The following is a 23,793-nucleotide window of genomic DNA, read 5'->3' on the forward strand; positions in this document are numbered from 1 at the left end:
CTGTGAATCAACAAAACCTTGGCAGTTTTGGCCAGGTATGGTGGCTCATGTGTGTAATCCCAGCACTTTGGGAGGCCAAGGCATGAAGATTGCTTGAGCGTAGGAGTTTGAGACCAGTCTGGCCAACACAGAGACCCTGTCTCCACAAGAAAAAAAAAAAAAGCCAGGCTAGTGGTACTCCCAGCTACTTCGGAGGCTGAGGTGGGAGAATTGCTTAAGCCCTGGAGGTTGAGGCTGCAGTAAGCTGTGATTGCACCACTGCACTCCAGCCTGGGTGATGGAGTGAGACCTGTTGTGGAAAAAAAAAAAAAAAAAAAAAGAGACAAAAAACCTTGACAATTTTAGGGCCTAGAGATTGATCTCAGCCTATAATGGAGGAGAACATGTTTTATAGTTTGGGATTTTGGAAGGGAATATCAACAGTCTGAATTTTATTAACTGAGACAGGTAACTGATGCAGACCAGAAACATGGCTGTTAAATTGAGACAGTTCCATAAAGTGGCCGCTCATTTGTGGTACTGTCACCAGTGAAGGAGAGCTATGAAATTCTGATCTAGTTCTTAGAGAGGCAACTTATTATAAGACAGAAATATATGAGACTCTGAGGAACAGTATAAAATTATAAGCCAATAGCAAGAAAAGCACACAGATCTAAGAAAACTGCCTCTGAGATTCTAGATAGTAACATAGAAATAGATGCATAATGGCACCAATTAGTGAACTACTTTTTTTTTTTTTTGAGACGGAGTTTCGCTCTTGTTGCCCGGGCTGGAGTGCAATGGCGTGATCTCAGCTCACGGCAACCTCCGCCTCCCGGGTTCAAGCAATTCTCCTGTCTCAGCCTCCTGAGTAGCCGGGATTACAGGCATGTGCCACCATGCCTGGCTAATTTTGTATTTTTAGTAGAGACCGGATTTCTCCATGTTGGTCAGGCTGGTCTGGAACTCCTGACCTCAGGTGATCTGCCCGCCTCAGCCTCCCAAAGTGCTGGGATTACAGGTGTAAGCCACCGCACTCGACCCAATTAGTGAACTTCTTATATTCTTTTATGTACTTCTCTTTTTATTATTTATTTATTTATTTTGCAATTAGCGTCCTCAGGTTGAATCTTTTATGTACTTGTTTATACATTTTAATTTCAATTTTTATAAAATGCTGGGTAATTTTTGGCCTTTAAACTAAATTTACACAGACCTCTCTCCTCTTAAACTATTTTTCTAGTGTAAATAAAACGGCTTTTTGTTTCTTTTTCTTTTTAGTTCGATCTTAAACAATGGTTAAGCGCCACTAAACCTCCTCTGTCTGATCGTACCAGGCTTCTGGAGTCCATTCACTTGGCACTTACTGCCTGGGGCCTTGAACCAGATGAGGATATTTTGATGCCATTTAATCTTTTCTGTAAGCACTGGACTTACCTTCTTCTCTACCAGTTTCCTGACCAGTACAGTGACATTCTCAGGCTGCTGATGCAAAGTAAGTGTCTTCATTTAATTGTAACTAACTAGATCTTAGTGAATATTTAATATCACATTTTTCATTTTACAGATGTTATTCAAAGATATGAAAGTAATACCAGTATAGGAGTTTAGAATCACTAATTGTCATCTAAAGGGCTTGATGAACAAGGCCCAAAAAGTTGTTACTGTAAATATGGCCAGTTATTGTTCTAAATGTGAGAATGGGCTCTAATTGGGCAAGGCAGCACCTACAGTTTGGTGGAGTCCACAGTCATGCAGCTACTTCTTTGTCTTGACTTTTCAGCTGTCTTGAAGTGGGATGGGAAAGGACTGGCTTACTCTGCAGACGACAGATCTGGCAAAGCAAGGAGGTTGTGCCTTATGATATGTTTAATATGACAGTTTGTTTCTCTGTAGTTCCAAACATTTTGGGGGTTTTTCCTTTCTAATTCTTTTACTGTTGTTTTTGCAAATTAATTTTATCCATATGTAATGATAGACTTTATTTATATTTACCAAGGGAAAGAGCAGCATTACAATCTCCACATTCCTGCCCCTTCTGTTCCCCTTCTTACAATTTTCCATAGCAGTTTTAGAGTTTAGAGGAGAAATAAATAGGGTAGGCTTTTTTATTTTTGGAGTTTCGCTAGGCAGTAATTTTATTAAAATTTGATAAATGAGATAGTATTTACTTTTTCATGCAAACTTCATATGGTTTATAGATGTAATAGCAAATGAAATTTTGCTTTATACCAAATTTTTGTGTTACATCATGGAAATAGTTTAATGGATAAGTTAATGATCCAGTGTATCGGGTTACCCAAAGGACCTTGAAACGTGCAGTCTCTCATTTTGAAAGCACTTCAAGCTTTAATTGTTTCCCACAGAGGCAGGTTGCAGGGTGGGTGGAGAGTGGTGGAAGGGAAATACATTTGTACAAATGTCAATGAATATATGCATAGCTAATTTTTTCTCTAAGCTTTTGAAGTTTGATATAGTGTGTGTTGTGGATTTTTCCCTGAAATCTTTTAAAGAGATTGTAAACCATTTATATTAGACCACTATTGACTTGAATTTAGCAAGAAATTTGTTCTTACCAAGAAAAGTAATTCAGACTTAAGAATAACAATATGATACCTCTCAGATGTCATGAGCTGCGGCCTGCTGGTTTCTTTCTCCTCCTTGGCTACCATGTTGATGTTCCCTTGGGAGCATCCTTTGCTATTCTACTGCATTCATTCCTTCTGGGTGAGCCCATTCTTTTCCCTGACGTCACTGCCACCTTCTAGGCATGTGTGATTTCTACAGTGATAGCTTAATTTTGGGGCACTGTCCTAAGATTCAGACCCCAGTGGCCACTGGACACAGACTGATCACTGTCCCCAGGTACCTCACACTGGACATATTGTAACTGGCCTCACCATTGTTCTCCTCAGACCTGCTCCGTGAACCTGTTACTTTATTTGATTCTCATGTTCGCTCTGGGTGGAAAGTACTTCAGGAGATATTATTCCTGTCCTGTGGGATGGGAAGTTATTAAGTAGCAGAGTTGGGACTAGTTCAGAATATGGGCTGCTGCACTTGCCCAGCTTTTCCATGCTGCCTCTGGGTCTTGGTTTTGGGGAATTGGCGGGCCGGTAGGAGACTCCTTCCGGAGAGCCCAGGCCCTGAGGTGCCTTCAGCATGTAGTCTCCGTTGTCCTGTGACTGTTGTTTCTGTCACACTCATAGATAGCTGTGGTCCTCCAGCCAGGAGAGTGGCACTGCCACCATTCCCCAGTCAGGATCGGAGGGTCAGGTCTCCTACCCCTCTGAGTGTAGCTCCACCGGCTTCAGCAGCTTTCACTCCCAGCAGGGTCACCAGGAACCAGGAAAACCAAATGTGCAGGCGGCCAGTTCTTCTCTTAGGTTCTCTTTACTTGGGCCTCCTTACCCCAGATATCCCTGTGAGTTTGTTTTGGATTTTGGCTTAATTTTTATTCCTTTGTAAGGTACTCATATTCTTTGTTACAAGTTAAAACATTTCTTTTGGGAAAGCCGCTGACTTGCTCTTCCTGTCCCTGCTGGCAGGCTCCGCGGAGCAGCTGCTGAGCCCCGAGTGTTGGAAAGCCACTCTGAGAGCCCTGGGCTGCTGCGCCCCCAGCTGCCAGCAGGGGGCAGCGTCCGCCGAGGGCGCCGTGCTTCCCAGCTCTTCTGATGGTCTCTTGTCAGACAAACAGGTGTGTAGCTTTTGGTCTCTGACGTGTTTGTGCATTTCTTTTTTATTTCCCTTGCTATTTATTTTTTAAACAGTTGGAAAACTTTTGTGCATTATCTTTAAGAGCCATGAGTTTTTCTTTGTTAAGTGCTTTGCTTCCCTCATGTCCCCTTTGTCCAGGTGGCTCACCGCATTCCCCTGAGTCTAATTCTTGCCCATGTGTCCAACACAAGGACAGGCACTCCCCTGTAGATCTTTCCTTCCCACCCTAGCCCATCGGACTCCACCCTGAGGCCACTGGTCGGGTTTCTATGATGCAGTGTCCCATGGAGCTCTCGGTTTTATCCATTCTGTTTGATACGGGTTTGCATGAGAATTTATTTGAAATAATGGTTCCACTGCTTTAGAAAAGGCTTGAAACCCATTGATGGCCGGGCGCGGTGGCTCATGCCTGTAACCCCAGCATTTTGGGGGCCAAGGTGGGCAGAGCACTTGAGGCCAGGGATTCGAGACCAGCCTGGGCAACATGATGAAACCCTGTCTCTACTAAAGAATACAAAAATGAGCTGGGCATGGTGGTGCACACCTGTAGTCTCAGCTACTCAGGAGGCTGAGGCCGGAGAATCGCTTGAACCCAGGAGGCAGAAGTTGCGATGAGCCAAGATCGTGCCACTGCACTCCAGCCTCGGTGACAGAGCGAGACTCCACCTCAAAAAAAAAAAAAAAACCCATTGATTTATTTCTCATATGCTTTATATTTTTGCAACTCTCTTATAAAGTCAAAGACCTACTACATACACCCCCATCACAGTGTGTCATAACACTTTACTAAAAGTACATATTTAGTAAGCATTTTTTGACTAGTTGTCTGTTCCAGGTAATGGAGACTATACAGTGGCTTTCGGACTTTTTTTATAAGCTTCGGTTATCCAAGATGGACTTTAAAAGCTTTGGTTTATTCTCAAAATGGAGTCCTTATATGGCTGATGTGAAGAAATTCTTGGGCTACCTTGTGAAAAGGCTGATTGACTCGGAAATGGCCTGTTTGGCCCAAGACCCAACTGTCAGCAGGAAAACAGGTAATATGCTTTTTGTGCAATGTGGAGCTAGGTGTTTGGACTTTCCATTAAGAGAGATTTAAATAGGCACATTAAGAGATTTATATTGAGTGTCAAGGAGAGAAAAAGTAGAAATATATAGAACAGGCATGAGCCCATATATGTGTCATATATGTGTCACGATATATGAATGGATATATTCATTACATAGTGAATGTAGGGTGCTTGCTATAGCTTGTCTCTGCTCCTCCTGTGCAGGGTGGGGTACAAAGAGATAGGTTTCAGTTTCCAACCCTTTCTGTCATTTGTCTTACTAAGGAAAGGGTTCTGAATATTTATACATGTATCTTTTTTAAAAGTACCTTATAAAATTATCCATGATACTGTATCGTAATACAAATTCTTTTTTTTTTTTTTTGTTTTTTTACTTTTTTTTTTTTTTTTATTATACTTTAGGGTTTTAGGGTACATGTGCACAATGTGCAGGTTTGTTACATATGTATCCATGTGCCATGTTGATTTCCTGCACCCATTAACTCGTCATTTAGCATTAGGTGTATCTCCTAATGCTGTCCCTCCCCCCTCCCCCCACCCCACAACAGTCCCCAGAGCGTGATGTTCCCCTTCCTGTGTCCATGAGTTCTCATTGTTCAATTCCCACCTATGAGTGAGAACATGCGGTGTTTGGTTTTTTGTCCTTGCGATAGTTTACTGAGAATGATGTTTTCCAGTTTCATCCATGTCCCTACAAAGGACACGAACTCATAGATGCCCTCTTTCACCGCTCCTATTCAACATAGTGCTGGAAGTTCTGGCCAGAGCAATCAGGCAGGAGAAGGAAATAAAGGGTATTCAATTAGGAAAAGAGGAAGTCAAATTGTCCCTGTTTGCAGATGACATGATTGTATATGTAGAAAACCCCATTGTCTCAGCCCAAAATCTCCTTAAGCTGATTAGCAACTTCAGCAAAGTCTCAGGATACAAAATTAATGTACAAAAATCACAAGCATTCTTGTACACCAATCACAGACAAACAGAGAGCCAAATCATGAGTGAACTCCCATTCACAATTGCTTCAAAGAGAATAAAATACCTAGGAATCCAACTTACAAGGGATGTGAAGGACCTCTTCAAGGAGAACTACAAACCACTGCTCAATGAAATAAAAGAGGATACAAACAAATGGAAGAACATTCCATGCTCATGGGTTGGAAGAATCAATATCGTGAAAATGGCCATACTGCCCAAGGTAATTTATAGATTCAATGCCATCCCCATCAAGCTACCAATGACTTTCTTCACAGAATTGGAAAAAACTACTTTAAAGTTCATATGGAACCAAAAAAGAGCCCGCATCGCCAAGTCAATCCTAAGCCAAAAGAACAAAGCTGGAGGCATCACGCTACCTGATTTTAAACTATACTACAAGGCTACAGTAACCAAAACAGCATGGTACTGGTACCACAACAGAGACATAGATCAATGGAACAGAACAGAGCCCTCAGAAATGATGCCGCATAGCTACAACTATCTGATCTTTGACAAACCTGACAAAAACAAGAAATGGGGAAAGGATTCCCTATTTAATAAATGGTGCTGGGAAAACTGGCTAGCCATATGTAGAAAGCTGCAACTGGATCCCTTCCTTACAACTTATACAAAAATTAATTCAAGATGGATTAAAGACTTATATGTTAGACCTAAAACCATTAAAATCCTACAAGAAAACCTAGGCAATACCATTCAGGACATAGGCGTGGGCAAGGACTTCATGTCTAAAACACCAAAAGCAATGGCAACAAAAGCCAAAATCGACAAATGGGATCTCATTAAACTAAAGAGCTTCTGCACAGCAAAAGAAACTATCATCAGAGTGAACAGGCAACCTACAGAATGGGAGAAAATTTTTGCAACCTACTCATCTGACAAAGGGCTAATATCCAGAATCTACAATGAACTCAAACAAATTTACAAGAAAAAAACAAACAACCCCATCAAAAAGTGGGCAGAGGACATGAACAGACACTTCTCGTAATACAAATTCTTCAATTCAGAGAAATTCCAGTGTAGCCAATGAAAATGTAAACATACTTAGTTACACTAAGCATGTTGTTTATACATTAACATAGGTTTATGAGTCTACAGATAATGAGGTAGATTTTTCTATATAATGTGAGCAGTGGTATTGACAAATGACAAATGATGACCTTGTTTTTTTTTTTTTTTTGTCTCTTAAACTTTTTAGTGCTGAAATCCCTACATTCAGTAATCATTCAGCTCTTTAAGCCATGGATCCTGGTTTTAGAGGACAATGAAAGGTAAATAGTTTTTTAGATATTCAAATTCCTTTGACATTTGTAGACTTAAAATTCTAAATGGTATTTGGTAGAAGTGATGAGTTCACAGATTTAAGTTTTTAGTGTAAGGCCATATTTAAATTTAGAAAAGGCTTCTTTTCAAAACTTAAGACATTTTCTATTTATGGAATTGCTAGTCTGGGTCATCAGAGATATTATCTTAATATTAATTTTGGAACAAAACTGGGCACTCATTTCCAGTTTTCAACAATAAAGAGGTTGAATAAACTTTAGTGTTTAATTTCAGAAAAACAATGCTGTTCTCCTGAGGGTTCTCTTAGATTTTTATGAGACTGATTTTTCTCTACTACATCAGTTATGTTTTGGAACTAAGTTGGCTATAAAATTATTGGGTGGGAATTACCTTTAAATCTGGGACTCTGCAATTAAAGCATTATTTCACAAGCATTTGAAATACTTAGAGGTATAGAGCTGTCCAAATTCAGTAAGTTGCCTTCTGAGTCCTTTTTTTCCCTGAAAGTATACAAGCAGAAGCTAATTGAACTTGTCACAGTTTTATAAAAATTATGACAGTGGTAAACATCACATTATAGGAGTTATTTTCAAAAACTTGAATTTGATTCTGAGACTCAGAGAACATGAATGTCATACTCAAGTCTCATAGCTGGTTGGTTAGTGCTGAGGCTGGGACTAGAGTCAGGTCTTAGACTTCTGTTTCTAGACTCTTAGCATTAACCCATGATGCTTTACGAGCCACTTAAGGAAAGTGTAAAATGTTTTGAATGTTTGCTTTTGCTAGAGGGTTATTTGAATAATCTGCAAGCTTCAGGATTTTATAGTGACTGTGTATATATAGACTGCTTACCATAGTGCTGGCTGCTTGTTTATTTCCAGTAAGAATTAATGGAACCTATTTGGATATTGAGTTTTCTAGACCAGATTCAGAAAATAAAAAAAAAGTTTTTTAAAGACAGAGTCTCACTCTGTTGCTCAGGCTGGAGTGCAGTGACGTGATCTTGGCTCACTGCAACCTCTGCCTCCCAGGTTCAAGCGATTCTCCTGCCTCAGCCCCCTGAGTAGCTTGAATTACAAATGTGTGCTACCACGCCCAGCTAATTTTTTATTTTTATTTTTATTTTTTTGTATTTTTAGTAGAGACAGTGTTTTGCTATGTTGGCCAGGCTGGTCTTGAACTCCTGACCTCAAGCAGTCTGCCCACTTCTGCCTCCCAAAGTGGGATTACAGGCATGAGCTCCCGTGCCCAGCCAATTAAATTTTTCATATAAAGAATTTCCCTGGGCCAGGTGTGGTGGCTCACGCCTGTAAACCCAGTACTTTGGGAGGCCAAGGCAGGTGGATCACTTGAAGTCAAGACTTTGAGACAAGTCTGGCCAACATGGTGAAACCCTGTCTCTACTTAAAATACAAAAATTAGCTGGGTGTGGTGGTTGGCGCCTGCAACCCCAGTTACTTGGGAGGCTGATGCAGAAGAGTTGCTTGAACCCTGGAGGTGAAGGTTGCAGTGAGCCAAGATTGCGCCACTACACTCCAGCCTGGGTGGCAGAGAAAGACTCTCTCTGTCAAAAAAAAAAAAATTTCTTTGCTCATTTTCTATTTGTTAATTTTTGACCATCTCTTTGTTATGTGAATTTGATTTTTTTTTTTTTTAAGTGTTTTGAGTAGAGAAAACTGTTGAAGCTGATTTAGGATGTTTTTCTACGGCATTTGAAATGTAACCAAGATGTCCAAGGGTCTAAATTTGATGTAAAAAGATGTTAATTTAAGGGTTATTTAGATAGCACATTTTTGAAATCTAATTGCATTGGAATAAAGGGTAGGAAGGAGAGGAAAGAAAATTATATGGCTGGTGTTACAAGCTACAATTTGCCTGCAGGTATTTACAGCCTTTGAAGTATTCTAAATGTGTGTCAGGCCTACATAATGGACAGGCCTCCAGGACTTAGGCCAGCCCTAGACACTGGGACTTACAGTATTTTAATCATGGTTGCATTCCTAAGTGTGTGTTTGTTTTCTTTAAAGCAGCCAACAGCGCCATTACCCCTGGCTAGAGAGTGATACTGTGGTGGCCTCAAGCATTGTGCAGCTGTTTACTGACTGTATTGACTCACTGCATGAGAGTTTTAAAGGTAGGAAGATGTCAGGCTGTCTTGCTTAGTTTTCATTTTTCCCTAAGTCATTCAGTCAGTCTTTTTCTTCTACTTTCCTCTATTTAATTTTTATTTAATAGGCAGTTATTTGTGACTGAAGAAAGGTCACTGATACAATTATTTAGTGTTAAGTGTGTAACTTCTCTTTTTTTTTTCTTTTGGAGATGGAGTCTTGCTCTGTCGCCCAGGCTGGAGTGCAGTGGTGTGATCTGGGCTCACTGCAGCCTCTGCCTACCAGATTCAAGCAATTCTCCTGCCTCAACCTCCCGAGTAGCCGGGACTACAAGTGCATGCTGCCACGCCTGGCTAATTTTTTTGTAGTTTTAGTAGGGACAGGGTTTCACCATGTTGCCCGGGCTGGTCTCAAACTCCTGAGCTCAGGCTATCTGCCCACCTTGGCCTCCCAAAGTGCTAGGATTACAGATGTGAGCCACCACACCCGGCCTTTAGGTGTGTAACTTCTTATCTCTTTTTGGTAGGTTGCTCTGAGTTTCTCAGTTATGGTAAATTTGTAGTCTCTCTCTCTTCCAATATTGCCTATCCTGCATGTTGAGTTTCTTCCTGTCCTCCCTAACTCTTAACCTCTTTTTCATATTTTCTGTCTTTTTTTTCTTTATTATGAGTAATTTCTAGAGGTCTTCCTTCCATTTCTTTAGTCTCTCTCCAGCTGTGTCTCATCTGCTTAAAATATATCAATTGAATTTTTCATTTCAGTGATTATTTTTTCCATTTCTAGATCTATTTGTTTGTTTTTCAAATGTACCCTGATCGTTTTTGGTAGTATCTTTCATTTAAAATTCTATTTTTTATTTCCTTAAAATGTTTAAACATGCTTACTTTATGATGTATGTACAATAATTCTATTATCTGAAATTCCTGTTGGGGGTTGTCTTATGCTGCTGTTTAATTTTCCTTTGGATTCTTGTTCTTGGAGGCTTGTTTCCTTGTGCGTTTTTAAATTTTGTGTTGTGAGCCCATATTTTGAGAGACTGTTGGGAATCTCATAAGGCCTAGGCTGAGGGTGTATAAGGCCTCCAGAGAGGATCTACATTTGTTGTCAATTGGAACTACTTCTTGGTTGGGGGTTTCTCATGCTACCAGTTACATGAAATTAAACCCCAAACTCACTTGCAGGCTGGCCTCAATTCTCACAGTAAACTTTTTGATCTCTCCTGACTCACAATCTAGGGTAAGGCAGAGAAGTTTCCTCTTTTGCCCCATTCTGCCCTTTCAATAAGAATATAGTCCTTAGAAAACCTCATGTTCTGTCCTCTTGTGCTGTTAAAACTCAGCAGGCAAATAGTCCTCGGTTGGCTGGTTTCAGCATCTGTTTAACACTCTGGCTTCCTCTTTGCTTCTGACCCATGGTGTTTTCTTCCACTGAATACACCTAGTGCCCCTGTGGCTGCCATGTGTTTGTGTGGCATTTAGTTATAGAGTGATATGGTTTGGCAGCATCCCCACCCAAATGTCATCTTGAATTGTAGCTACCATGATTCCCATGTGTTGTGGGAGGGAGCCAGTGGGAAATAATTGAATCATGGGGGTGGTTTCCCTCATACTGTTCTCGTGGTGGTTAATGAGTCTCATGAGATCTGGTGGTTTGATAAGGGGTTTCCCCTGTGGCTTGGCTCTCATTCTCTCTCTTGCCTGCTGCCATGTAAGACGTGCCTTTCACCTTCCACTATGATTATGAGGCCTCCCCAGCCACATGGAACTATGAGTCTGTTAAACCTCTTTTTCTTTATAAATTACCCAGTCTCGGGTATGTCTTTATCAGCAGTGTGAAAACGAGCTAATACATACAGTTAAGCATACGTCATCCAGTTTTGTTTTTTTTCATAATAGATTTTATTTTTTGTTTAACAGACTTTATTTTTTTAGAGCAGCTTTAGGTTTACAGCAAAATTAAGTGGAAAGTACAAGAATTCCTTTATACCTTCTGCCCCGACAGATGCACAAGCCTTCCCCACTCTGGACATTCCACACCAGGGTGATACATTTGTTATAATTGATGAACCTACATTAAGGCATCTTATCAACTAAAGTCCATGGTTTACATTAGTGTTCTCTCTTGGTGAACACATTCGGTGGGTTTTGACAAATGACAAATAACATGTGCTCACCATTGTGGTATCATACAGAGCAGTTTCACTGCCCTAAAAATCCTCTGCACTCTGCCTGTTCATCTCTCCTTCCCCTCAACCCCTGATCCTTTTACTATCTCCATAGTGTTACCTTCTCTAGAATGTCCTATGGTTGGAGTCATAGCATTTTCAGATTAACTTCTTTCACTTAGTATAGGCATATGAAGTCTCTTTATGCCTTTTTCATGGCTGGATAGCTCATTTCATTTTGTCTGGCTGTACCTTATTTGTATTTCTGATTTATCTTTTATATATCTTGTCTTGAAGAGGTGTAAACTCTTCATAGAATAACAGAAATGTTATTCTTTGCTTCTTTTTGCTCCCTACAAAACTGGGGTAATGCCATATTCTCAGTGTGTGTTTGATAAATAGTGGTTCAATGAGTAACACATGAAATCCTAGTAGTACTCAATTTTTTTTTTTGAAAGGCAGACTTCTAGCTGCTTTTTACCATCCAGAATATATTGATTACTGAGAAAAAGATTTGAGCACCAAATTATAATCATAAAGGCTATATATTTAATTTCTTTTTTTTTTTTGTTCTTTTGAGACTGAGTCTCACTCTGTTGCCCAGGCTGGAGTGCAGTGGCAGGATCTCGGCTCACTGCAACCTTCACCTCCCGGGTTCAGGCGATTCTCCTGCCTCAGTCTCCCGAGTAGCTGGGACTACAGGCGCCCGCCACCACACCCAGCTAATTTTTGTATTTTTGGTAGAGATGTGGTTTCACCATATTGGCCAGTCTGGCCTTGTGATCCACCCACCTTGGCCTCCCAAAGTGCTGGGATTACAGGCGTGAGCCACCATGCCCAGCCATATTTAATTTCTTAGTATAGGGGAAAGCACCCCAAGGCTCTTTTGCCCGTGTATATGAATAAAATAAGAAAGTGGCATATGACAGGAGGGTACACAGACATCAAGACTTGGCAGCTGGGTTCAAAGAAAGGAAACAGGAGAGCTTTGCAAGGTAGGATGAAGAAGTATTGCAGCTTTTTAGTGAGATTATCTGATCCACTAGCTCCTTCTATGGATGAGAAAAGTGGGGACCTGAAAATGAAAAGAATTTATCTGACGTCACAGAATTTGTGTCTTGGCTGGAACTATCAGCTTAGTCTATCCTAAGACATCCTTCTGGATATCTTCTACATACTTACCCAACTTTATCTAAACAAAACTGTCTTTTATCCATATTTAAACGAATGCTATCATTAACCTCTCTTAAAGGTTGTTAAAAATGTGCATTACTGTTCCATGCCAGGTTGTGGAATTGAGGGCACTAGCATGTTAGAAATGAGAGTTGTCTGGTACAATGTGTTGATGCTCATTGGCTTTTTTTTTTCTGTTTTTTTTTGAGAAGGAGTCTCACTCTGTCGCCCAGGTTGGAGTGCAGTGGCGCGATCTTGGCCCACTGCAACCTCTGCCTCCCTGGTTCAAGCAATTCTGCCACCTCAGCCTCCCGAGTAGCTGGGATTACAGGCGCCTGCCACCACATCTGGCTAATTTTTGTATTTTTGGTAGAGAAAGTTTCACCATGTTGGCCAGGTTAGTCTCGAACTCCTGACCTCAAGTGATCTGCCTGCCTCGGCCTCCCAAAGTGCCGGGATTGCAAGCGTGAGCCACTGCACACAGCCTCGTTGGCCATTTTTTAAAAGATTTGTGTTGAGCAACACCATCAGGTTTCTGTTCTTACTGTGTGTGACTCTCTCTTCTTTGACTGCATTCCATTAGCATGGAACTAGAAAGTCTGAAACCGCTTGTTTTAGACTAAATGTCCCTTATATAGTAATTAGCCCTTGAAGACATTAATGGAATTGATTCTTGTGAGGATAATATTGAGTAATAATCCAGGTCTCAGAAAAGTGTGAGATTTATTTTAGAATGACTTACATGAATGACAGTTAATGGACTAGTTTCATTGCATAATTAAGTTTTGGTCATTTGGAACATTTCCACCGTTTCTTAAATTAAAGAATTATTATTAATGTTATCTTTGATTAACAAATCATAATTATATATATTGATGAGGTACAGTGTGATTTACAGTGTGGCGTGATTAAATCAAGATAATTAAGGTATCCATCACCTTGCTTACCTTTCATTGTTTATGGTGAGACATTTGAAGTTTGTTCTCTTCTGATTTTGAAATACGTAATGCATTGTTGTGGACGGTAGTCGCCCTGCTGTACAATAGATCCTGAAACCTATTCCTCCTGCCCTCTGAAACTTTGTGCCCTTTTGATCAGCAACTCCTCGTTCCCTCCCTTTTCCCCTGATACCCCACAGCCTCTGGTAACTGTCATTCTGTTCTCTACTTCAATGAGTTCAACTTACTCGATTCCACATATGAGTAAGAGCATGTGGCATTTGTCTTTCTGTGCCTCGTTTTCTTCACTTAGCATGATGTCCTCCAGATTCATTCATGTTGTTTCGAATGACAGGATTTCCTCCTCGTCTAAGGCAGACTGGTATTCCATTGTGTATATGCACCACATTTAGAAAAATCCATTCATCTTTTGAAGGACACTTAGGTTGTTTCCATATCTTGGCTATTGTGAATAGTGCTGCAGTGAACATGGGAGTGCGGTTATCCCTTCAACCTATCGATTTCCTTTCTTTTGGATGTATACCCAGAAGTGAGATTACTGGATCATATGGTAGTCTACTTTTAGTTTTTTGAGGAACCTCCATGCCTTTTTTCATAATTGTTGTACGAATTTAGACTCCCACCAACAGTGTTTAAGAGTTTCTTTCTCTCCAGATCCTCTCTAACACTTGTTATCGTTCATCTTTTTGAACAGCTATCCTAACAGCTGTGTACTGATATCTTGTTGTGGTTTTAGTTTGCATTTCTCTAATGATCAGTGACGCTGAGCATTTCTTCATGCACCTATTGGCCATTTGTATGTCTTCTTTTAAAAAACGGAACATTTCCTTTTGAGGGATTTTGGATTTCTCCGGAGTGCCAAATGAATGAAGCACTAAATGTGTAAAACTGAATACATACTGAGGGCAACAGGCTGTAGGAGTGTATTTCAGTTAAAAAGCCATACATTTAGAAATTTTAAAGAAAAGCTGATTATTTCTCACACAGGATCTGCTCATTCTAGTTACCCAAGTGGGTAATTAAAGTACCATTCTTTATTACTAATCTGCCAGTAGTCCCCTTAACCACTCTTCCCACATGAAAATCTTTGAAATTGGGTCAATTATGAGAACCTTAGATTTTAGACTTTTAGTTCAAATTTGCTTTTTTTTTTTTTTTAAAGTAAACCAAAGGTCTTCAGCTCTATTTTCTTTTCACATTCTAGATAAGCTGTTGCCAGGTGATGAAGGAGCCCTTTGGTTGCACCTGATGCATTATTGTGAAGCATGTACAGCACCCAAAATGCCAGAGTTCATTCTGTACACTTTCCATAGCACGTACCGGAAACTGCCATGGAAGGACCTGCACCCTGACCAGATGCTCATGGAGGCCTTCTTCAAAGTAAGCCCTTCACTCCCCGGGTCACAGCCTAGAGAGATCTGGCTTCTAGGGAGCAGCCTGGTCACTGTGGTTGTTAGGCATAGTGGCAGTGTGTGCCAGCGTGGACCGTGAATACATTCTGTGTTGCCTTGGTGGTGCTTGTGGAAAACAGTGTCCTGTGGAAGTCATTTCATTGTGTTAAAACATCTACAGGACCATTTTTAAAACCCAGAGAAAGATTTTATCTGTGATATGTCAGTCATCCCCTAGACTTTGTCATGTGTGAGTACATAGTTTAATGCCTCCGTTACGCTTAATCTTGGTTGTTATTGATGTGTTTGTGTCATTACAGTTTGTGTCAACAACTGCTTATTGTTAAATATTCTATTAAAGCAAATGTAAATTGGTGCTGAAGCTGTTAGTTTCTTTTAGCAGTTATGCAAGTGAATAATTTGATTATAGGAGATAAAATGCATTGTGACAACCGATGATGCATCATAATCGTGTACAGACCTGAAATGACCAGAAAAAAGAGAGTGTGTGCGAGTCTTTGCAGTAGAAGCAATGGTTACAAAACCAGAAAACAGAGAGTGTAGTGTAACATACTAGTCAGGCATTTGTTATTGCTTTTCTTTTTTTTTTTTTTTAATTACACTCTTGTCTTAGGTTTTTATGGTAGTTTCAGTTCATTTGTTCATAGTCTCATCAGTTAGTTTGTGTTTACTGTTACTGTCACATTTATTATTGAGACACCTTAAGTGCTTTGATACAGATCTACAGTTATTTATGACGGTTAGCAAAATATACTTAACTTTTTTAGTGCCCTTAATGGAACCCCATCTGTGCTGCTCTTGTCAGCCACTCCTCAGTAGCTGAAATGCAAGAAAAGCTGAGGGCAGTTGTTCTAGAGAAATCCAAGGCTTAAGAATGATTTTATAGCTAGATTTAGTATATGAGACAGGCATTAAGTAAATATTTATCACCATTATGAACATACTAGAGAAAGGTGGTTTAAAGAACTATAAGATGGAATTTTAAAAAGGATGACCTTAACTATAAGACAGATTAAATAGTAGCACAGCCTGTTAAGGGATGCTGTAGGCTCTGTCTCTAGGAGTTTTATTCTAATGGCAGATGACCCCGACCACCCCAGAAGCTGGGGATCTTTTAATTCTTTGTGTCTTGTTGGCATAATAAACTATATTTTTTTGGTGGGGTTGAGGGTGAGGATAGAGAACAGATTATAATGGACAATGAAGAATCATTTTCTAAAAGGAAGAGAATTAGTAGTTAGCATAATATAATAACAGTAATGAGAAGAAATGAATCATCACCAAATTCTATTGATTATGATTTTATAAATAGACTAGAGCTTTTAATCTTCATTTTGAAAGGAAAAATTCATGAGTAGCCATGTTTTATTTTAAACAAATTAGAAGTATTGAAATAGCTTGTAAGAGATCTTTGAGGTTTCTTATATACTTTGTAGTACATCTGTTCCTCATTCTCTAATTTTTTTTTTTGAGACGGAGTCTTGCTCTGTCACCCAGGCTGGAGTGCAGTGGCATGATTTTGGCTCACTGCAAGCTCCTTCTTCCAGGTTCTCGCCATTCTCCTGCCTCAGCCTCCCAAGTACCTGGGACTACAGGTGCCCACCACCACGCCCAGCTAATTTTTTGTATTTTTAGTAGAGATGGGGTTTCACCATGTTAGCCAGGATGGTCTCGATCTCCTGACCTTGTGATCTACCCGCCTTGGCCCCCCAGAGTGCTGGGATTACAGGCGTGAGCCACTGCACCTGGCCTCTCTGATGTATTTTAAATAAAATTTAAACATGCGTTCATCAAAAATTGTAAAGACTAATAATGCGGAGACATTGTTATAATACAACATTACATTAAAAAGGGAATATAGGCTGGGCAGAGTGGCTCACACCTGTAATCCCAGCACTTTGGGAGGCTGAGGTGGGCAGATCACCTGAGGCTGGGGGTTCAAGACCAGCCTGACCAACATGGAGAAACCCGGTCTCTACTAAAAATAAAATAAAAAATAAGCAATAAAATAATAAAATAAAAAATTAGCTGGGTGTGGTGGCAGGCACCTGTAATCCCAGCTACTCAGGAGGCTGAGGCAGGAGAATTGCTTGAACCCAGGAGGTGGAGGTTACAGTGAGCCGAGATCGTGCCATTGCATTCCAATCTGGGTAACAAGAGTGAAACTCCATCTCAAAAAAAAAAAAAAAAAGGAAAAAGGCAATATAAATAATATATACTAGTGTAGTGGATCTCAAAGTAGTGTGGTCCCTGGGACAGCAGCATCAGCATTACCTGGGAACTTACACATTCTGGCTCCCAACCCATACCTGCAAAATTAAAAGCTCTAGGGGTAGGCCCAGCAATCTGTTTTAATATACCTTCCATTTAGTTCTGATGCACACTTAAGTTTGGGAACTACTGACTAGTAAATCTCAACTTTGCCCTGTCCTGGCACACCTGAGGATTCTGATACACTCCCTGCAGCTCCAGTGACTTTACTGTGGCAGTGATTCTCCACCCAGGTTGGGGTTAGGGAAGGTCATTCCTCGCTTATTAAGAATGATTGGAATAAATGCTGAAATCTGAACAAACAGACAAACTAAAATATACACACATACACTGTGGAAGGAAAGATATTACAAATATTAAGTCTAAATCTCTAGGAGGTGGGATTCTAAGTGATATAATCTGGGGCAAAAGTGTTTTTTAAAAACATAATTATGAAACAGTTTACATACATTTTCCAGATACATAGATAGCACAAGGCAACACATTGACTTTAATTCATTTTCTTTTAGGTGGAACGAGGAAGCCCCAAGAGCTGTTTCTTATTTTTGGGGTCTGTACTCTGTGAAGTCAACTGGGTTAGTGTGCTCTCTGATGCCTGGAATCCCAGTCCCCACCCAGAAACCCGCAGCATGATTGTCTGCCTCCTTTTCATGATGATTTTATTGGCAAAGGAAGTTCAACTGGTAGACCAAACAGTAAGTTTGGGAAGCTTATGGCAAAAATTCGGCAAGGCTGCTTAGATCTTTGCCTTCTTCTAGGTCGTAGTTTTTCATTTGCTTTTCCAATGCCCCTATCAGTGTGAACAGATGCTTGGCATATGAGAGGTACCTTTAACCAGATGCCTGATTTTCTTGGATAGCTCATTATCTGATTCTAAATTATGCAAAAAACCACACTGAGTTAGAATATATTAATCAACTTTATTTTATATCTCATTAATATCTAGTTCAATCTCTTGTATGCTTCTTGAAGTCAATTTTGGCATGTCCCACCAGAACCGAGCGTTCTTTTGAAAGAAAAGAACCTGGGTTCCAGATACTCAATACATCTTAATATGAATGTGTTTTTGCCAAAACTTTGGTTATTGCTTTCACTAGTACTCCTAACTTGAATAGATACTTACTTGATATCATAACTGTTCTGTGCTTACCATAGGCCATCTTAGTAGTTATTCCACAGACTAGTGAGCAACACATATTTCTGGAAAAATTGGGGCTCTGGAACTAAAGGAATATGTGTTTTATTTTTAGGATTCACCTTTACTTAGTCTCCTTGGACAGACAAGCTCACTTTCATGGCATCTTGTGGATATTGTGTCGTACCAGAGTGTGCTAGGTTATTTCAGCAGCCATTACCCACCGTCCATCATCCTGGCAAAAGAATCTTATGCTGAATTAATCATGAAGCTCCTAAAAGTGTCTGCGGGCCTTTCTATTCCTACTGACAGCCAGAAGCATCTTGTAAGTTGAGAGGTAGTTTAAAAGGCAGGGACTGTTCTTGGAGATTGGTAGTAGCATAAGTGCTACAAAGGACAGTCTTCAACCTAGGAAGTGCTCAGCAGAGGAAGTCGGAGGATGTGTATTATCATATACTCATCTTTTGGCCTTGTAGATCTTTTGGGTTGAGTTCTCCCTTTGGGTGAACCTTTACTTACTAGCAATGTCACATGTCAATGAAAGGTCAAAAGGATTGAGGGCTGCCAGCAAGCTGCTGGTTTCATGATCTGAATGTCATTGGCAGCAGAATAGCAGGGAGGGAGAGAGGGTAGTAATATGGGCTTAGGCTTGACAGGGCAAGTCCCTCAGTTTTCTCATCTGATTAGAAATAGTACCTTGTAAAGGCTGGGCGTGGTGGCTCACGCCTGTAATCCCAGCAGTTTAGGAGGCCAAGGTGGGTGGATCACCTGAGGTCAGGAGTTTGAGACCAGCCTGGCCAACATGGTGAAACCCCATCTCTACTAAAAATACAAAAATTAGCCGGGCATGGTGGCAGGTGCCTGTAGTTCCAACTCGGGAGACTGAGGTAGGAGAATCGCTTGAACCCAGGAGGAGGAGGTTGCAGTGAGCCGAGATTGCACCACTGCACTCCAGCCTGGGCAACAGAGTGAGACTCCATCTCAAAAAAAAAAAAAGAAATAATACCTTGTCTCAAAGTGGTGTTGTGAGGATTGAATTCGATAATGAATATAAAAGTTTTTGGAAAAGTTTCTGGCAAGTAGTTAGTGTTTGGTTAATGTTGTTATTCTTGTAGTAAAAAAGGAAGAATGTTCTGCCACAATTTGGGAAAACATGGGCCCTGGTCGAAGTGTTACCATAGATTTGCCTTTCACTAGGGCCCTTGGGCCACGTGGGACTAAGTCTTCATGTGGCTTCCTGTTCTGTCCCCTCTACTCCCTACCCAAGCATTCATTGCAGTGTCATGCTCCCAGGAAATATGCAGTTAACACTCCTTACTTGGATTCATTTGAATGATTTTTTTTTTTTTTTTTTTGGGTCAGGATGCAGTTCCAAAATGCCAAGCTTTTACTCATCAGATGGTTCAATTCCTCAGCACCCTGGAACAAAATGGAAAAATCACCTTAGCAGTCCTAGAACAGGAAATGTCTAAGCTCTTAGATGATATCGTTGTCTTTAACCCGCCCGGTAAGTGACCAGTCGGAAGTCCAGTATTCATTCAGTCAATGCATTCCTGCTGTGTGTGAGGCACTGTGAGATCAGGAGGATGTTCAGGCCACTGGCACTCCTCTTTCCAGAGAAGCAATGGTCAGAGAGGTGTTTGGACACCAGGGACTCAGCAGTGGGGAAAGATTGACACTAGCAGATGCTGTTGGGTGGTGGGCGAGACTGACCGTTAAGCTGGACAATGAGATCTAATGATTAGGAGATACCAGAGACCTTTCAGTGAGTGGCATTTCTAGGGATTTTGGCTTTTAACTGGGAGGGCACTTCAGAATCACCTGTAGACTTGTCAAGAAACCGTGTGTGGAGAACTTCTGCTCCCGGCAGTTTGGCGGACTAGACATACTGACTGCCTCTCCTGCTGAAGATAACTGGGTGCTGGATGAAATGTTTTTAAGAAACTGGAAATTAAATTTATTAGTGGAGTGGCAAAAAGGTAAGGGAACCTCAGAGGCCAGAACCTAAGTGAAAGGAGAAACCCATAAAGGTAGGTGGAGTTCTGAAGCTGCTGTCACCCTGAAGAGTTTTGCTGAATATGTTTGGATATTAGAGGGAGGTGGTAAAGCCCAGGGCCTGCCTAAGATGGGAGCCTAAAAGGAAATCCCATGCATAATCCACAGGGTGACATTTTTACTGTAAAGATGAGCTAGAAGTAAACCTCCTCTTGTGAGAGGAAGGCAAAGACAGTTACCTGTTTTGGCCTTGTTGTTAGGTTAAATGTTTATGCAGGAAAAGAGATACCTGTTTTGAGAATTGATAACAAGCTGACCCTCATGTGGTTTTGAAGCAAGAATTCAGACTACCTAGATTGTTAAAAACAGCAGTAATAACAACAACCTCAATCTAAGAATTTAGAGTAGTTCTGGGTTGGCAGTGCTACCAGCATCTGGCAAAAAGCAACCATAGATCCTGTTTGGAGAAACCCATTTTTAACTGATGCCTCAAAGTTCCAAGAAACTCACAGTAAAAAAAGTCACAAAACACACAAGGAAACAAGGTACCATGAGCAAAGAATAGAGAACAACAGCAGCGTCAGAAATGAAAAGATTGAAGATAGTGGAATAATTAGTACAGTAAGCAAAAAAGGTATTTTTATTATATGCTGAAATAAGAGAGGATTGAAGATACCAGTAAGAAGCAAGGGATTGTAGAAATATGCAGATTTGAGAGATTTATATATTTTAGAAATGAAAAATATACAGATTATAATAAAGTTAATGGATAAGTTCAACAGTAGATTAAACCCATCTGAAGAGAAAATTGGTAAACTGGAAAACAAAACTGAAGAAAATACTCAGATTGCAGCACAGAGGAACAGAGAAGGAACGTAAAAGTGAGCTGGGCATGGAGGCCGAGGCAGGAGGATTGCTTATGGCCAGGAGTTCGAGGCCACAGTGTGCAATGATTGTGTCTGAATAGCCACTGCACTCCAGTCTGGGCAAAATAGTGAGACCCCATCTATAAAACAAAAAGAATATGAAAGTGAGGTTAAAAGGCATAGAGGATAGGCTGAGAAGGTTTAATATACATCCTATTATCCAAGTAGAATTCCAGAAGGAGAGGAGATACTTAACTGGGGAGAAGGAATATCTGAAGAGATAGCAAGGCTGAAAATTTTCAGGGCTGATGAAGACAGCAATCCTCAAATTCAGTAAACCCAGCAAATCCCAAGTAGGATATATGGAAAGAAATTCAAACCTGTATACACTATGGTTAACCTGCAGAAGCACCAGTGGCAAAATTAAACAAAACAAAACAAAACAAAACAAAACCCTTTATATCCAGGAAGGAAAGGCAGATTACCTACCAAGGAGCAACATTTAGACTGACAGCTGACTTCTCAGTATCAATAAAAGAATCTATAAGACAGTGGGATAACAACTTCAATGTGCTATGAGAAAATGTCTCATAACTTAGAATTGTAAACTAAGAAAAGCCACCCTTTAATGATGAAGATGAGGTAAAGAACCATACTTTCATTGAGCCCTGAGAGTGTTTGTCCCAGTAGATGTCACTAAAGAAAATACTAAAGCATGCTAGGAAGGAGGTTGAGTTAAAAGTGTTCTAAGGTTCTACTGCTGTTTAGTGGGTCAAGAGATTAACTTTATACCTTGATTAAAGTATGAATATTAACAATTTTAAGAAATTAACCAAAAGAATAGAAATTAAAATGTACAATTTCCAAGTCAGTAGAGGGAGATAAAAAGGAATGGCCAAAGTATGTTCAGTCCAAAGAAGGCAAGAAAGGAAGCATGGAGAAAGAGAAAAATAACCAAAATAAGATGATAAAATTCAAATGTATCGGTAAAGGGACTAATGCTTAAGTTAAAAGACAAAGATTGTTAAGGTAGATTAATAACCAAAAACATCTAGCTTTAAGCTGTTGATAGGAAATACATCAAAAGCCTAAGGATATAGAAAGCTTTCCACAAGATGATTATGTCAGGCAAATATTAAAATAGAAAGCTGGCATAGCTATATTAATATCAGATAAATAGATCTGTAAGGGAGAAAACTTCGTAAAAGCCAGATGTTCATCTCTGTGTATTTCTGCCCTGAAGTTGCATGACAAAGAAAAAAAAAATCAGTAACTAAATAGAACTAGAGGGAAAAACACTGTGGAAATTAAGAAGCAAACTTTTAAATAACTGATGGCCAAAGGAACAATCATAATAGAAATTTAAAATACTTAGAACTGAATAATAAAATACAGTGCATCAAAATTTGTGGGATGCGGCTAACGTGGGACTTATTATTTTAACCTGTTCTCACACTGCTATAAAGAAAAACCCAACACTGGGTGATTTATAAGGAAAACAGGTTTAATTGGCTTATGGTTCTGGAGGCTGTACAGGAAGCATGGTGCTGCCATCTGCTCAGCTTCTGGAGAGGCCTCAGGAAACTTATAATCACGGCAGAACACAGAGTGGGAGTAACACTCCACATGGCCAGAGAAGGAGCAAGAGAGAGAATGAGCGAGGGGGAGATGTTGCACACTTTTGAACTACCACATCTCTGAGAACTCTAGTATGAGAACAGCACCAAGAGGATGGTGCTAAACCATTCATGAAGGACCCACCCCCATATTCAGCCACCTCCCACTAAACTCTGCTCCAGCATTGGGGACTACGGTTCAACATGAGATTTGGTGGGGACACAGATCCAAACTGTATCACCTACTTTCAGTAGACTTTTTTAAAAGGTAAAAATTAAAAAGATAAGCATTAAACAGTTATTTAAAAAGACAACAAAATAACAGTCAAAGACAGTAGAAGGGAGGAAATAATAAAGAGAAAATAAATAGGAAGAAACTAAGAATGAAGAACAATGAAACTGGTAAATGTGTGGGTAAATCTAAATGAAATCTGACTGTATAAGACAATAATAATAGAAATGGTTTGTTGGGCTATGGCAACAGGGGAGAAATGAAGTTAGAATGTTCCAAAGCCATTACATCATCTGGGAACCAATTAACATCAGACTTCGAAAAATCAGGAATGCATGTTTTCATTTATAGGATAACCACTGTCAGAATTTTAAGAGAGGATTTAGTTTTCAAGCTAAAACAGGGAAAAAGTAGAATAATAATCTAAAAGAAGCAAAAGAGAGAAAAAGAAATGTAGAATAGGAGGGACAAATAGGATACATACAGGCACACAGTAGATTTAGACCCAGCTGCATCAGTAATTAATTATAGTAACTGTGAATGACTAAGATTGTCACACCAGATAAAACAAGGAAGAAAAAGACAACTTAGTAGAAAAAAATGGACAAGACCCTTGAAACAACATTCTGCAAAAGAAAATATCCTAATCACCAATAAACATGAAACGGTGCTAAATGTTGTTAATGATCATACCTGTTTCATGTAGATATTGTAAGTATCAAGTGAGATAATATCTAAAATTTTAGCATCATCCTGGCAAGTCAGCCACATTCAATGAATCTTATGGAAAAGAACTATCAGGAAGCAATGCTGGAGAAA

The 23,793-nt window shown here is 40.0% G+C and overlaps 1 protein-coding gene across 2 annotated transcripts in view; it reads left to right on the forward strand.

Annotated features, from left to right (window-relative positions):
* Positions 1 to 23,793, forward strand: part of EPG5 (ectopic P-granules 5 autophagy tethering factor) — a 122,262-nt gene that overhangs the window by 87,522 nt on the left and 10,947 nt on the right. The window contains exons 31-39 of one of the 2 annotated variants that reach the window (XM_055233424.2): positions 1,261 to 1,474; positions 3,528 to 3,676; positions 4,532 to 4,733; positions 6,958 to 7,030; positions 9,071 to 9,177; positions 14,652 to 14,827; positions 17,640 to 17,825; positions 18,381 to 18,590; positions 19,628 to 19,772. In XM_055233424.2, coding sequence (XP_055089399.2) covers positions 1,261 to 1,474; positions 3,528 to 3,676; positions 4,532 to 4,733; positions 6,958 to 7,030; positions 9,071 to 9,177; positions 14,652 to 14,827; positions 17,640 to 17,825; positions 18,381 to 18,590; positions 19,628 to 19,772 — 1,462 coding nt within the window. The remainder of the gene's footprint in view (positions 1 to 1,260; positions 1,475 to 3,527; positions 3,677 to 4,531; positions 4,734 to 6,957; positions 7,031 to 9,070; positions 9,178 to 14,651; positions 14,828 to 17,639; positions 17,826 to 18,380; positions 18,591 to 19,627; positions 19,773 to 23,793) is intronic. The other variant, XM_055233427.2, reaches the window with a different exon arrangement.

The sequence above is a fragment of the Symphalangus syndactylus genome, chromosome 1 (genome assembly GCF_028878055.3).
Source record: "Symphalangus syndactylus isolate Jambi chromosome 1, NHGRI_mSymSyn1-v2.1_pri, whole genome shotgun sequence".
In the NCBI taxonomy this organism is placed as follows: domain Eukaryota; kingdom Metazoa; phylum Chordata; class Mammalia; order Primates; family Hylobatidae; genus Symphalangus; species Symphalangus syndactylus.